The sequence below is a fragment of the Protopterus annectens genome, chromosome 3.part0 (assembly GCF_019279795.1).
Source record: "Protopterus annectens isolate FY-2018-M chromosome 3.part0, PAN1.0, whole genome shotgun sequence".
In the NCBI taxonomy this organism is placed as follows: domain Eukaryota; kingdom Metazoa; phylum Chordata; order Ceratodontiformes; family Protopteridae; genus Protopterus; species Protopterus annectens.
This window is the reverse complement of record NC_056731.1, coordinates 1,653,545,415-1,653,561,263: the sequence shown is the minus strand read 5'-3', so window position 1 is coordinate 1,653,561,263 and position 15,849 is coordinate 1,653,545,415. Positions and strand designations below refer to the sequence as shown.

Sequence of the window (15,849 nt, the reverse complement as noted above, 5' to 3'; positions counted from 1 at the left end):
AGAACTACTCAGACGGAACATTATGGTGAGTACAATAATTTCTTTTTTTACCATTAAAAGAACAGGAAGTCTGTGTATAGGATAGCTGCAGGGCTTGTGGTTGATATTTATTTTTAAAAGCCATTGTTGAAGAACCGATAATATTGCTTTGTTAAAGATCCCTCAAACTCCAGAACATTAGTACGGTAGGGGTGGGAAGATCCACTCAGCTGTGCTTGCATTTTTGATAATTCAGTATTCTGAGCATTGGAAACCACTGTTGCATTACAGACAAGTGTTGTGTTGTCAAAGAAGATCCCTCAAACTCTAGAATATTGGTAGGATAGGGGTGGGATGATCAAGTCAGCAGTGATAATATTTTTCTTAACTCAGTATTCTGAGATTGATGAGGCTTTTCAATGAGGTGGTTTCATTGAGTCCTGGAACATGGCAGTCAGTCAGACTAATTTGGATTTAAGCAGCCTGCTTTCAAGAAAGGCACTGTGCTCATCCTCAGATATTTACTCCGGTCCTGCTTCCAACATCTGAAAAATTAATTTTGAGAAGCCCTTGGAAGAAACTGAATGATGCACCTAGTGTAGCTACCCTCATTACTGCATAGAGATGCTCATGCACTTCCTCAAGCTTTTCCTTGTATAGAATTGCTGGCATTGTACACATGAAGCTATCCAGTGCCACCAGTTGTGTATCACCACTGTAGTATTACATTCTTTGTGTAACCTTGAGAAGTGGTCCTCTTGTTGGAAAGGAGATGGTAATGGTCAGAACTGTACAGCTACAGAGTTTGTAGCTACAACTTGGGTGAGCGCCCAGCTGCTTGTCTGCAGAGTGGTGAAGAGGTGCAGTTTCCCCCCATACGGTAAAGCTAATTCCTGTTCCTTTTCATGACAAACTTTGGGCCATTGTCCATTGTGCCACTGAGGGTTGTATTGTCCTTGGTGATTTTGTATTCTACAATGTTTTCAATTAAAAAATAAAAAATCCACACGGCTTCCAAAAAACCCAATAAACTAAGAAAGAAGCCTCCTCGGTGAAACAATAAAGCCCAGAACAGCCTGGAATCCTCAAAAGTTTTATTATATACTCAATAGATTCACCATTAACGTTTTTATACATATATATATATATATATATATATATATATATATATATATGTATGTGATGAAGTATGTTTTAAATGAAAATGTATTGTGAACGTTAATGGTGACTCTATTGAGTGTCTAATAAAATTTTGAGAAGGATTCCAGGCTGTTCTGGGCCTTATTGATTCTCCGAGGAGGCTTCTTTCTTAGTTTAAAGTTTTCAATTACATTGGTTTTAGTGGAGTATGTGATTGCCAGTGCTGTGCTAAGTAAATTGTCTTTCTTGGTGCCCTCCAACCCCTGAGGTCCAGGATATCCTGCAGCTTTCCAGAAAAGGGGGGGGTGAGGACATGGTCAGTGATGTCATGTGCTGCTTTCCTCCTTTGAAGACGGGATTGTTAGATGATGACATCCTTTGGAGTGTCGTAGCCCTAGTTTGCAAATTAAATTAAAAAAAATATTGCAGATTAGAATTCACATGCTTAACCTTCAGTTTTAGTCAGGTAGCCTCAAGGGCTTGAAACTTGATAATGTTATAGGTTCATAGGTAGGTACTAGGCTATTTGCCCGAAGGCATTTATAAGCCTAGCCAGAATGTGTTGGCATTTGCTGCCCCCTTAGATTAGTTCCCTGTGCCTCTGTCCAGCAGAGTAATTGAAGTGATCCCCGGGGTAAACTTTCTGTTTTCCATCCACTCGTCAAGGTTTCTCTTGAAGAGGGTTAACGAGGAGCTCTGCCTAATGTAGATTGGAATCTTGATGTTCATCGTGTTTCACTGTTGCAGTCATTACACTTAGGTTATCCTGCTGGCAGGCTACTCGCAGTCGGCCAGAATTCCAAAGTCTAGTCCCGGCTTCGGTTGCTGTCACCTCTTCCCTGACGTCAGTGCACCAGGGGTATAAAAGATGCAGCCGACGCCATTTTCTTCAGTCTTTCTTGCCGCGCGGTGCCCGAAGCAAAAGCAGTTTGCAAGTGCCGGTCGGCCGACTCCTGAGATTTTCGAAATCGAATTTCAGAACCGAAGTCTTCAGTAAAACTAAGTACTCCGTTGGGGAAACTTTTTCATGCTCCATACCGATGTCAGTAAAAGTTAACAATTGTATTTCTTGTGGGAAGCAAATACCTCATAAGGACTTTCACTCTTACTGTATTCCTTGCCTAGGCCCTGACCACGACGTTACTAGTTGTCGGTTTTGTGCTAGATTCAACAAACGCACTATTAAGCGTTAGTTTGATTTTGCTTTACATTACTTTGGCCGAAGGTTTAACTACATAATGCTGTTGGAACAGCCGACAACCGGAATTCATAAAAAACGCAAAGACAAGGAAAAGGACAGGCATCCGAGGTCCAAAACCGATGACTAAGCCTCTTCTAGACCAGTCGCCAGTTCGCCGGTTTTCAGTGAGGCGCTTTCGCAGCCCCTGACACCCGCTACCTCAGAGCCACAGGCCGTATCCGACTCCCACGTGGAGACACTTAGGCCTCTGGAAACTCAAGGTATTGGGCCTGCGGAAACTAATCACTCAGATGGGTCCGGAGCCACTGAGCAGGCATCGGCTTCTGAGGGTGTTTTCAGACCTTCACAGCTTACTATTAAGTCCACTACAGCAGCCAAGGCAAAGTCAAAACCACCATTAAAGACAAGGAAACGAGTACAGCATTCTCCTGGACAATCATCCATGCCAAAGAAACAGATGCTTAAAATGGCCAAGGACCTAATTACTTTGATCAGGGGTTCCTATCCCCCTCCTGATAAAAGGCCTAGGCAAGACACTCACTATGACTCCTCTGACCAGGTTTCTATTTCCTCTGATTCCTCCTCAGATCAGGAATATTCTCTCCCTCCCTTTGAGGACTCTGATGCAGAAGAATCTATACTTTCAGCTCTCTGCCTGAGGATTATTCTTTTGGGCAAACCTTGCACACCATGAGGGAGCATTTCCATTGGGAGAGCCAGGATTATTCAGAATCCAAGAAAAGGCTAGGAGACTTTCTTTTATTGCCTCAGCACAGGCCCCTGACTATCCCCCCTGTGCTTGATATTGTTGATGATGTTTTCTCTGAATCCAGTCTGTCTCCTGATTCTTTACCCCCTGCACCAGTCAAGCCAGACAGGTACTACAGGGTCTCAGACTCTCATAAATTTCTTTATAAAAACCCCGCTGCTGACCCAGAAACAATTTCTCAGGGTCCCAAAGGGGTTAAAGCTTCCACTGCAAAAAACCCTGTCCCCTATGATAGGGATTCTAGAGCTCTGGATAGATGGGGGAAAAAGTTTACACTTCCGCTACTTTAGCTGTAAGGGCTTTAAACTGCCAGTTTCACATGCTTAAATATCAACAGTACATCATGTCTTTGTTAAAACAGAAAATGCTTACAAACCCAGAAAGTCCTGACAATAAGGAAATGCAGGATTTTTTGCATGCAGCTGAATAAGTGGGAAAGCATACTCTGCAATGTGGTTTTGATTCATTAGAGGCTTCTTGTAGAGCCGCAGTTACAGGCTCTGTCATTTGAAGGCATGCTTGGTTGAAAGAACAAAGTGTACCTGAACATGTTAAAGTAAAATTATTGGATGCTCCACTACAGCATGATACTTTGTTTGGTGTTAAGGCAGAAGAGGTGTTAAAGAAAATGGAGGATAAAGCAAAATCAATGCAGACAGTAAAGAATTTCTTACAGGTTCAACCACCTAGGTTTATCAGAAACTGGCTTTCAAAAAAATTGGTCCTTTCCAGTGTTAGACAGGCCACAAAGAGGCAGATCTCAGCCCCAAGGCTCATGCAGACCTAAACAAATGTGGTGCTTCAGCCCCCAAAGGAGGAGAAGATAAATCACAACCTTATAGGAAACAGTCCTAATGACTTCCCTCTACAATTGCCAAGCACTTACCTTTTGGCAGCACCCTTAGGGGAAAAGCTAGCACTTTTCTCACAAAATTGGCGCATGATCACCCAGGACAAATGGGTACTGAATATTGTTTCTCAGGGTTACAGGTTCCACTTTCATACCCTTCCAAAATCAGAAGGTATGCCGGACCTGCCACAAAACCAATGGGCAGAGGCACAAAAACAAATTTCTGCTCTCATGGACATAAGAGCTATTCGAAGAGTACCACAGCAAGAACAGGGACAAGGATTTTACTCAAGACTTTTCCTGGTACCCAGAAAGGACAAAGCCTGGTGACCAATACTGGACCTGTCAATCCTAAATACTTTCCTGGATGTTCCAAAATTCAAAATGTTAACACTGCAGCAATGTCTACCCATGCTGGGCAAGAAGGCTTGGCTAGTTACTTTGGACCTCAAGGAGGCATACCTGCATGTCCCAATCAGACAATCTTGCAGAAGATAACTCAGATTCATAGCTGGCTCAATGCATTACCAATTCTCTGCACTGCCCTTTGGCTTATCTACTGCGCCCAGGGTCTTCACGAAATGCCTGGCACCAGTAATTGCATTTTGCAGACAAAAAGGAATTCAAATATATCCCTACTTGGACAACTGCCTTATTCAAGTAGAGAGCAAGGACATTCTACTAAAGCATCTGGCGTTTGTAAAAAGATTACTAATTTGCCTAGGGTACACAATAAACGAAAAGAAATCAAAACTAGTGCCCTCTCGAGATAATATTCCTGGGTGCAAGCTTAAATACAACTGCCCAGATGGCTTATCTCACGCCAGACAAGCAAAGGCAACTGACTCATTACTTTCAAATGATGGCAACAAAAGACCCAGCTCCCTGCAAGAAAAATTCTGCAGGCCCTGGACTTCATGGCATCCTGCATTCTACTAATTCCATATGCAAGACTGCATATGAGGAAACTACAATGGTATCTAAAAAGTGTTTGGACTCAACATTGCCACAGCCTGGAAACAATAATAACTCTAATTCCCTGCCTGCAGCAGGAGTTTCGATGGTGGGCACTGGCCTGTCACCACAACAAGGGACAGCCTTTCACCTTACCCATAGCCAGGCAGACAATAACAACAGATGCATCGGATTATGCCTGGGGGGCATACATGGCAGGAAAATGTATTCAGGGCACGTGGCCCAAGGAACAAATGCATCTTCACATCAATCAAAAAGAGATGCTAGCTGTACAGAATGCCCTGACAGCCTTCAAGGATCTACTACATCCAGGACAACTATTACTAAGGACGGACAATACCACAGTTATGTGGTACATAAACAAGCAAGGGGGCACACATTCCTACCCCCTCTGCAGGCAAGCCATGACTTTGTGGAACACAGCACTGACCTAGCAAGTACATCTGCAGGCACAATTCCTGCCGGGAACGAAAAATACACTGGCAGACGAACTAAGCAGAAATCTCATGGACCCTCACGAATGGAAACTAAATCCACAGGTCTTCAGCATGATAACAAGGAAATGGGGATGCCCAGACATAGATCTTTTTGCCTCCCCTCACAACTGCTAACTACAGAGATTCTGCACAAGAACTTATCACTCACAAGCATGGAAAGTGGATGCTCTATCATTCAGCTGGAAATCCCTGACAGTTTATGCCTTTCCTCCACTGCCTCTTCTTCCCAAGTTGCTCCTAAAAGTCAGACAAGAGAAGCCAAAAATGATCCTGATTGCCCCAGATTCACCACGCCAGCACTGGTACCCAATCCTAAAGAGCTTGTCTCAAGGCCCAGCCTGGCCTTTACCTCAAATTCCTAATCTTCTGACTCAACAAAACAATCAGATTCTGCATAGTCAACTCAGAACCTTAAATCTGGCTGCATGGCGGATAATATAGCCACTCACACCACACCTCTCTCTAAAGCTGTTATGGATGTCATTTTAGAAGCCGGGAGGTCCAGCACTAGGAAATCTTATGCAGAAAAAATGGAAGAGATTCTGTGCTTGGAACCAGGCACAGGGACTCGAACCACTTGTTCCTAATATACCTCAAATTTTACAATACCTAACTGAGATGCTGGACAAAGGCCTATCCTTCTCATCAATTAAGATCCATGCCTCTGCCATTTCAGCTCATTACAATACAGAACCTCCTATGTTCTCTCATCCACTACTAAGACAGTACCTCAGAGGGGCAAAAAACATAAGACCCCCAAGAAGAGCACCAATACCTACTTGGGACCTCAATTTTGTTTTAGAAAAACTCACACTGCCTCCTTTTGAGCCAGCCAATACAGCTGATATAAAATTATTATTATGGAAAACTGCTCTGCTCCTAGTCATAACTTCAGCAAGAAGAGTCTCAGAGTTACAGGCATTAATGGCAGTGGAACTTTTCATCATTTTTCATCAGGACAGGGTCTCTCTAAGGACAAACCCAACATTTATGCCAAAGGTGGTATCCAGTGTGGCTCTTAACCAAACCATTCATTTGCCAACATTTTATCCAAATCCCCAGAATAAAGGGGAGAGACTTCTGCACTCTTTGGACATACACAGACAGCTACGATTCTACTTGGACAAAACAAAAGCTTTCAGAAAAACTGAGCAAATGTTTGTAGCTTATGCTGCAGGATCACAAGGAAAGCCTATCTCAAAGCAGACTATTTCAAAATGGATAGGACACTGCATTCGCTTCTGCTATTCACAACTTGGCAAATCAGTGCCTAAGGGTATTAGGCCACATTCTACCAGAGCAGCAGCCACTTCAGCTTGGGATAGCACGATCCATGCATTCTTGTAGTTGCACATCGAGTGCATTAGTAAAGGATTTTGCAGCTTGGACAGCGTTATCCTTTGGCATGGGGGCTTTGAAACTTTCCACCTCGGGCTTAAGTAATGTGAAGCTTGCTTTTGAAAAGTTTTTCACGGTGGTTTCTTTGACCGGGGGTGGGGCAGAATGTGGATATCCAGAGTGATTAGTTTATGGTCAGATCTAACCAGCGAGGGGTTAACCTCCGGTGTGGAACTCCGGTCGCCCATGTTGGTGATGACCAGATCCAATGTGTTGTCACCTTTGGTGGGGGTGTTGATCAGTTGATCCAGGGCGTTTGAGTTTATAAATTCTAGGAAATGTTGGGCAAGGGAGTTAGTACTTGAGTAGTTCTCCCAGTTAATGTTTGGGTAATTGAAATTACCCAATATCAGGGTGTTTGGTAGGACCTTTATGTTTCCCAGTATTTCCAGAAATGCGGAATAGGGGTCCTGGGACATGGTGGGTGATCTGTAGCAAGCTACAATTTTAGTTGCAGTTTTGCCTGTTGTTAGTTGCACATGGGTAATCTCTGAAGCATCGTGCTGTGCCACTAACCTGGAGGTGTGGGTATCCTTGATGAATATGGATACTCCCCCACCGTTTGTATTTCGGTCCGGGTTTTGTGGCTGAAATGTATGGTATGAGTTGTAGCCTGGTAGTGCTGGGGTGCTGTCTGGAGCCTTAAACCAGGTTTCTGTTTCTACACATTTATCGATTTTCTCCATACTAAGGAGTGCCTCAAGTTCGTGCATTTTAAGGTTTAGATTTCTGGCGTTGAGTAGCATTACCCTCAGTTTTTTGTTACTTGTGCTCTTTATGGTGGTGGGTTTGTTTTTTGAGCCTTGCCTAAAAAGGCACTATGGGGGTGGCAAGAGCCTTGGCCAGTATTCAAAAGCCTAAGGGTGACAGGTGCAAGCCATCTCTAGCGAAGCAGAGTGGCTTGTCGAGCATGTCATCCCAGGCTGACAGACACTGAATCCCCTTTGTATGATGCCAGAAGCCTAGCCATTTGTTGAAATTGATAACTTTTTTTCTTTATAGCGTGGTATTATTCTTGGTGAGGGTATGATGCTACTCAGGGTCAGGGTCATACCAGCCTGGGCTCCGTGATCAGAGACCTCCTCCATGTCTCTTTTCATGTAGTCCAGGGAGGTACGGCTCAGGTCATTCACACCAACATGGACAATGACAGAGTCATATTTGTACTTGTTCTAGAGTGACCAGAGTGCTTGTGTTATGTGGCGGATCCTGGCACCCGACAGGCAGCTAACAGTAACCTTCTTCTTGTTCACCCTAGTGAGTGGGACGTCAGTGTGCCTGACTATAGAGTCACCTATTACTAGTGTGTTGGGTATGTTATTTTGCCTTAAGGGCTGTGATTGCATGGCATACTGGTTTTGTGAAGTATGTTTCATGTGTTTCATGGTTTGTGTCCTTAGTATGACTGAGGTATATGCTTGTAACATGGAGGTAACAACTCACTCTCATAGATTTGTGGTACATCTTGGTAAACAGTTTGTTTTCCAACACTATACTTTTAGGGCTAGAATGTAGGGTGAAATAGGGTGATACAGTGGTGGATGTGAATCTACATGGGAGAGCTGGCATTAGCTTTCCATAGAATGACTATATTGTTTGTAAAGAGCAAGTAACATCCTATATGAGTAGTCAAATTGGAGGTTTGTAATTCCTACCAGATGAGTACCACATTCACAAAACAGGGACATAGCTGTCCCCATCATGACTTCATTGGATTGCCTGTTAAGCTTCAATCCAAAGTGGAAAAAAGATTTTTCCATCAAAGTGTTAACAAAGTGTAGACAGTGCCATTGTCATAGCTCTAGTTGCCATCCCAGTGCTCAGTCCATCACCAACAAACCTTCCTGCTGCTGTCTCCTGATCCAAGCACATATTTTAATCTGTTGCCACTCCCCTATCAGCCCCATTGAAGTGCCCCACCTTGAGCTGCATCACTGTTGGCCAGTGCCTCTTTGGTAAAGTTAAGTCCCTGCCTGCCTCCCCACTTGTCAGCATGCAAATGGTTCCTGGAGATCAGAGGTGATTCCATTGGTTCCCTTCTTTCATGTTGGTTGTATTAGTTACACACCCATGTTTATTATGATTTTAGAGTGTTTTAAAAGCTTCATTACACTGTTTTTTTTTGCAAGTCCAAAGAAGTCCTTACCTTGGATGGAAGTGCCAACTAGGGTTGCCAGCTTTCTTTGTGGCTAAAACCGGACTAAGGTTACGGCCCTCTCATCACCCGTAACCCCACCCATTCCCACCCCTCTCCCATCCATGCTCCGCCCATTTTGTGACATCACTGTGACATCATATGATGGGAATGCCCTCTTTTTCTGTTCCGGATGACTGCTTTCAGCCGATTTACTATGCTTTTCTGTAAAAAAGCATAGTAAATCAGCCAATTTAACAAACACTGATAGTCTGTTTCCTTTTGTGAAACAGAATATTGGAGTTTGTACAGTGTTTTCCTGACTACCAGAGAATTGATTTGATTTGTGGATAGTCCAGAAAAAAAAACTAGGTGGAACAGGGATGATTTCCAATTTCCCATCTATTGGTCAAAGTTATGCTTAAATAGGGCTAAGGATGGACTGTGCGTCACATGGATGGGAAGCTTGTTCCAGTGCATGGAGACCTTCTGAGACACATTTGTGTCTCATCAACATGGCCTATTTATGTCACAAGCAAAATTTAAATCCTTGGATATAATGGTTCCTTGACTCAGATTAAATAAGAGATCTTTTCAACAGTCATTTATTTAAAATACCACTTTAACATGCCTAGCTTCAGTAAAATAATGCCACCACAGTCTTTTTATTAACCAGTTAGGCCTGATGTACATCCCTTTTCAGGGGCAACCAGGGAGGAATTCCTGGTTAAGTGACTTGTTCAAGGAATACAGTAAGCAAATGAGGGCTAAAATAATCAAAATCTGTACCACAAGAGCTAACGTCCATAGCCTTAATCCTCTGTGCTAATTGCAAAATGATATTTTTTTATATATCACAGCTGCATGAACAGCCAACATTCCTGGAAGTGTATCAGTGTGGTGCCAGTTTACTGCAGTAAGCTAGTTTTACTACTTTACTGTAGACTCCGACCATGGAATAAGAAAAAAATACTTAGAAATGAACACGAGAGATTTTATGTACTCTTATTTTTACGTTTGTGACAACCAAAATGCCCAGGATGTTAAGTAGAACATTCAGATAAAAGGGGTTCTGATATATGACCTGCAATCTGTCTAAATCCCTGTCAGAAGAGTGCAACATCTGGCAGGCTCCACACTGCAGTGAAGACATCTATGTCTCGAGGCTCTGACTTAGGGCAGTGTTGTCAAAGCACTGCCACTGTTTACCAAATGCACATTCCTCAGCAGTGTGTCTGCACATAAAAGAAACACATCTGCTACCTGTACTAATTACCTGACATGCCTCTGAATGCCACAATGAGCATATTATAATACAAGCGATTGAAAAAAGAAGACAACTAATTTACAGAACCATCTAATTTAACCAATGCAAACATAGAAATACAAGGTAACCCCAATATATTTACCTTGAACAAGTGCACAAATATGTGCAAAATAAATACCCGCAGACTCATGCCTACTGGATACATTACCCCTCACTAAAAAATTGCAGTAAGTGAGTGCTTGAGGTATAGTTAGAGGAGATGTTAAAATTCAGGTTTGTACAGTTTTAAAGGAGTGATGTACTCATAGCTCTCAACCAATCAGGGACAGATCTCAACAAAATCAGATCCACATCAAGAAATAATCATATACACTTAAAATATTAGTACTATTAACACTCTCTTATTCTGTTAATGTTTCAAGTTAAGTAATATGTGTTCTGATCTTAGTCTGTAACTGCACTCATCATTATTAAATGTAATTCACCACCTTTGTCCAAAATGTACCATTTCAGGAGGAATTAGGAGGGACAGAGCAAAAATGCTGAGTTCAAAATCAATCACAGCTGAGGGGTATGGTGCTTGTTTGAGTATACCCGATTCTGGACAGTAACTTGCTCATGAACGCTAACAAAATTCAGTAGTTAACAGAAAAGTAGGGCTCGTACACCAAACCAAACATTCTTGTTATTGAAGGATGTGCGACAACCCATGGTCAGGTTAATCAAAATAAACTCTCAGAATAAGAACCGCAAGCAATGCCCTTCAGCAAAAGGACTATTAGAGAGATATGAATCATTTTAGAGCCGTCATTCCCATCACCAATTAATATGGTCCCAGGAAAACAGTTGAGTTGTTTGATAAGAGAATAATTATTCAAGCATTAATTCAGCTAAGTGAACAATTTAAGTGACTACATATCAACGTAATGATCACTACTCATAAACCACCGTGACAGGCTCTGCATTCCTAAGAACTGAGGAAACTAAATATGTACTGTGGCTATGGAGTGTGGACAGGTGGAAAATAAAGTGCTACCATATTCCATTTAACTCAACCATTAATATAAAAAAAATCATCAGTGCGAACAGTTATTTCAAACTTGACCAATGCAGCTAACTAAAAAAAAAAAAACACATGCATATAAAAGCTTTACAAAGACAATGAGTCTGCAAAAGGAATAACTCAACTCCACTAAGGTAGAACTAGGAAAAAGGGGATAACACGTCCCAAGAATGTATAAACTGCGTGAGAAAGGTGCTACAGTTTTTAACAAACACTCATACAAACTTTTGTCCACCCTTTTAAGAGTTTACTGTCCGGATCTATTCTTCATAAAACATACCTTTGAATAACAAGCAGAAACAGATAAGACAAATATTTCCTTTTTCATATGTACAAGTTTAATTTCTCTCGCCATGAGATAAATTCCCCATATCACAGTCAATTTCCAAACAGTGTCACAGATTAGTAGCGCCAGACCAACCGGAAGCAGTTGTGAAGCATTACTGGGAAATGTATTTTGTTTTTACTACCGCACTCTAAGTAAATCTAGAAAAAGCTACGTAGTGGCACAAAACCCGGACTTCACATGTACGGTTTTGAATGAAATTTGTAACCGGACAATTTGTTAGAAAACTGGACAGTCCGGTCAAAAACCGGACAGTTGGCAACCCTAGTGCCAACCTTTTACAAGCTTTAATCTAATAACACCTCTCATGGTGGCTTTTCCCAACGTATTGCTGCCTTTGCTATGTGTTCTCATTTTAGTCATATGTGAAAGTGTATATTTCAGAAAAGCTCTGTATTGCTGAGTCATGACTGAATGGATAACTATGATAAGGCAAACTAACCAGTAATGGTTTGTTTTAGAAGCTATTTTATAAAAAAAATACCTGGAAAAGAAAGGTAATATGGTTGCTGTTCTAAAATGAGTTCAGACAAATACGCAATGTGGTAAAATTTAAAGTAAACACTTTAGGAAAAAAAGCCTCAAATTTCTAAATATGGTTGAGTCTCGTGCCACAAAATTTTGTACACATCATAGCTGGACTCTGCAGCAGGATGTAACACTATGATATGATATCAACATAAAGGTATGGCCTGAAAAACAGAAAAAGCACACAGCAGTGAAGGCTACAAGCTACATCCTACAGACCCATGTTCGATTCCATCACAGCTTCTTTACTGTGTGATTGAGGTACTTGCCCATTTGGAAAAAAAATAGTCTGCAAATGAGTACAAAAAAACCACAGAGGAGGTTACTTGTTTCCCTAGATAGTTGCTTTCTCCTGTATTTAACACTATTAATGGATAGCCAGTTCTGAAGAGTGTTTTAATGCATTTCTCTCTGAAGTCAAGTTACTGCCTCTGAACTTAGTCGAGAGTGAGACCTATGTAACTGCTAACTAGTTGAATAAGAATAGGCGAATGTGAAATTCTGTGTAGGTTGCAAATTAGCAGTTAGATTTGGCACATTGAGTGCTAGCCTGGCTAAACAGCTGCAATGAAATGACTAATTTTGCAGTATTTTGAATGTTATAATTACTTCAGGGAGATGGTGTGCTGTTGTATTCTTAGGGTGCATGTGTTTGTCCAGATTACCAACTGTGTAATTTCATTTTTGAATGTTTATGAAAATATTAATGTGTTTTTCTTTATAGGCCTCAGTGCTAGAAAACTTGCGACTTGCAGTTCGATCTCAGCTTGGATTTACCTCGATTAGACTCCCTACAAGTGGTAGATCTAGTAACATCTGGAGTCGGATTTTCAATTTTTCAAGGTCACGGCGGTCTGGATCTCTTGCCTTAGTGTCAGCTGATGGAGAGGAAGCAGTTGTTGATTCTGGGGCATCCAGAGAGAGGGATAGAAATGGTACTCACAGAAGTCTTTTTTCTCTGGAATCAGAGGACACAGATACCGAAAATGAAAGAAGGGATATACCTGGAGCAGTTGGTGGTGTTGCAGCACCATTACCTCAGAAGGTTCCTCCATCTTCCTCAGTAGAGGTGACTGTGGGAGCATCAGGAAGTACGTCTGTTCAACAAACTGGCAGTGTGAATTCTGAAAGTGGAAGAGACGTGGGAAGCATAGGTGCTCCTACTACAAGTCCTGCAAGACACCAACTGACTAGTGCATTGAGTCGCATGACTCAGAGCTTTCGTTGGGTACGGTTTTCTCTACGAAGATCGAGTTCAGCAAATCAGAACCAGAGTCCATTGCGGCAGCTAGATAATGCAGTTAGTGAAAGAGAGGAAGATGATGATGTTGAAATGTTAATTCCTGTTTCTGATGCACCATCAGACTCGGACATGAATGACTGTTCAAGACCTCTACTTGAACTTCCCTCAGACCATGGCCAGGGATCAAGATCACCTCACATTTCAGCACTTCAGGGAACAAGGCCCGGTAGTAGAGATGGCCCTTGTGAGCACTGTGGTATTGTACACACTGCCCAGATACCTGATATCTGCCTAGAAGCAACCCAAAAAAATGAAACAAGTGATGACGAGGCCCTGTTACTCTGCTAAATGCAGTGTTTTGTTTCCTTGGGGAAGATTAAAGTTGAGGCAGTTTCATGTTGGTTTTACAACTAATTATCCCATGCAAAAAATTAAAACTAAATCATAACATTTCAAGTCTTAAGTGGAAACACTCTCCATTGCTAAGCTTTCAGCAACTTGAAATGGAAGTATAGCTCACAAAAGCCGCAAAACATTTGCATTTTATGTTAGAGTTGTGAAGTTATACAGATCAAAGAGACATCAATAACTTTGCACTTTTATTCAATTTCTAAAAAGGTCATGGTCATGTAAAGTACTGATACAGATTTTTCACTCTTTCTGTTCCAGTTCCCGTGCTGTAAGAATACATGATGCTTTACCACATTATTATTTTCCTTTTTTTATGGCATTATTCTATTTATACTTTCACATGGCTTTTTTAAAAAAAAAACATCGGTTATTATAAATTACACTGTATTGAAGTATCACTTGAACATTTTCTCCCCCCCCACCAAAAATATGCATGAAATCTAGGACATAACTAAAAAGTGTGAATGCAAATCCAGAAAGGAGCATTTCTGCCCAAGCGAACATTATTGCTGAGAGGCATAGGTCACTGTTAATTTCCACCAGGGAGCTGAAAGATGCTGCTATTTTTTACCCTGGAACTTTTATTTGAAACAGTGATTTTGTGCCTATCTGGAAATTGGCCATTCAGTTACATACCTCACAGTTTTTCTCATTAAAGAGAAAGAAAGCATGTTAAAAATAGTGCGTTTATGCTGTTTTTGCAGAATTCTAATTTTAGTGAAAGCTATAAAAAGACCACCAAGCACTTGAAGAGGTCCAGCTTTTATTTATTTTTTATGCTAAAAAGCACCAGGCATTAAGCTTACTAGGATTCCTGTAATTTGCACTAATATATAATGATGTTCCTAGTAAGCTTGGCACTTGAGTGCTGTATGGTTTGGTACTTTTATCCAATCATAATTTCATTGCTTTTATTTCACTTTTCCTGTGACTACTTGATCTTGCTTTGCAGTTTCCTTTTAGACAATAAAATGTTTGTTTCAGATCATTTTCATATTCACTTGCAACCTCTGTACAGTTCTTGGACTGGTTTATACATTTTATGTAAACTAGCCAGGTAAGACAAACTGCAAAACATTTACTGTATAAATGTCATGCCAGATCATTTGACTAAAATATTACTTATATAATATGCTACCACAGAAAACATCTATTTGGCTCACTAAAACTGCAGTATATGATTGTCACATACTGCCCAGGCTTTATTTATTTTTTGATGGTCTGTTTCTGTAAATTTAATGTTTTGGTACGGAAAATGTGTTTGTGTGTAACTATGCTATTTATTAAAATTTAAGTATGTTGCTGAATGTCATTTTTTAAAGCATGTTGAAGGTCTTGTGCATTTCTGTTGTGTTACGCCTTTGAGCAAACTGACTAAAGTGTTTTATTACATAAGAAATAATAAATGATGCATTTTATTGTTACAGTTTTGTTTTCAGAAGCATTTATTCCCAAAACGTGAAACCTATTTTGATATAAATAGGAAAAAAAACATGGACACCAAGAGAGGTACACTGCTCAGATTCCTACCGCAGGGATTGCATGCTTTGGCCTATTTATTACAGTGCTTTGTAAAGATCCTAAAAACTTAAGATAAAGACTTAAGATGTGGGATCTGTGAAAGAAAGCAACTTACAATGTGTTTCATTTTGAGAATATTTTAGTTTTTCTTTAGAGTTCCTAGTAAAATCTCTATAGAAATAAGTAGAGAAAGATGCAAAATTGGAGACAAAAGTAGGAAATTAGTCCTTGTGTAGTATTTGTTGTACACATTGGCCTCTTCCTCCTCAGTTTCTAAACTGTGTATTCTGGAAGGCAGCAGATGTCTTCATGATACTTATACCAGGTGTCATTTTTTACCGTTATTAGCACATGACATGAGTAATCCCTCCTGAATGAAACGAAGCCCTGCCATCTTACGACATCTTTTCAAAGTCCAGTTGTTGTGTCTTTCGGCTTTTCCCAGTTGGGGGTCGCCACAGCGGAACTCCAGTCCGCTAATGATTGGCAGTAGATTTTTACAGTAACAAAAGAAAAACATCAATAAT

At 41.0% G+C, this 15,849-nt stretch overlaps 1 protein-coding gene across 1 annotated transcript in view; it reads left to right on the top strand.

Moving 5' to 3' along the window:
• LRP12 (LDL receptor related protein 12) overlaps window positions 1-15,227 on the top strand; it is a 357,681-nt gene extending 342,454 nt beyond the window's left edge. The window contains exon 7 of the mRNA XM_044065692.1: window positions 12,872-15,227. Coding sequence (XP_043921627.1) covers window positions 12,872-13,738 — 867 coding nt within the window. The 3' untranslated portion in view covers window positions 13,739-15,227. The remainder of the gene's footprint in view (window positions 1-12,871) is intronic.
• The last annotated feature ends 622 nt before the right edge of the window (window positions 15,228-15,849 follow it).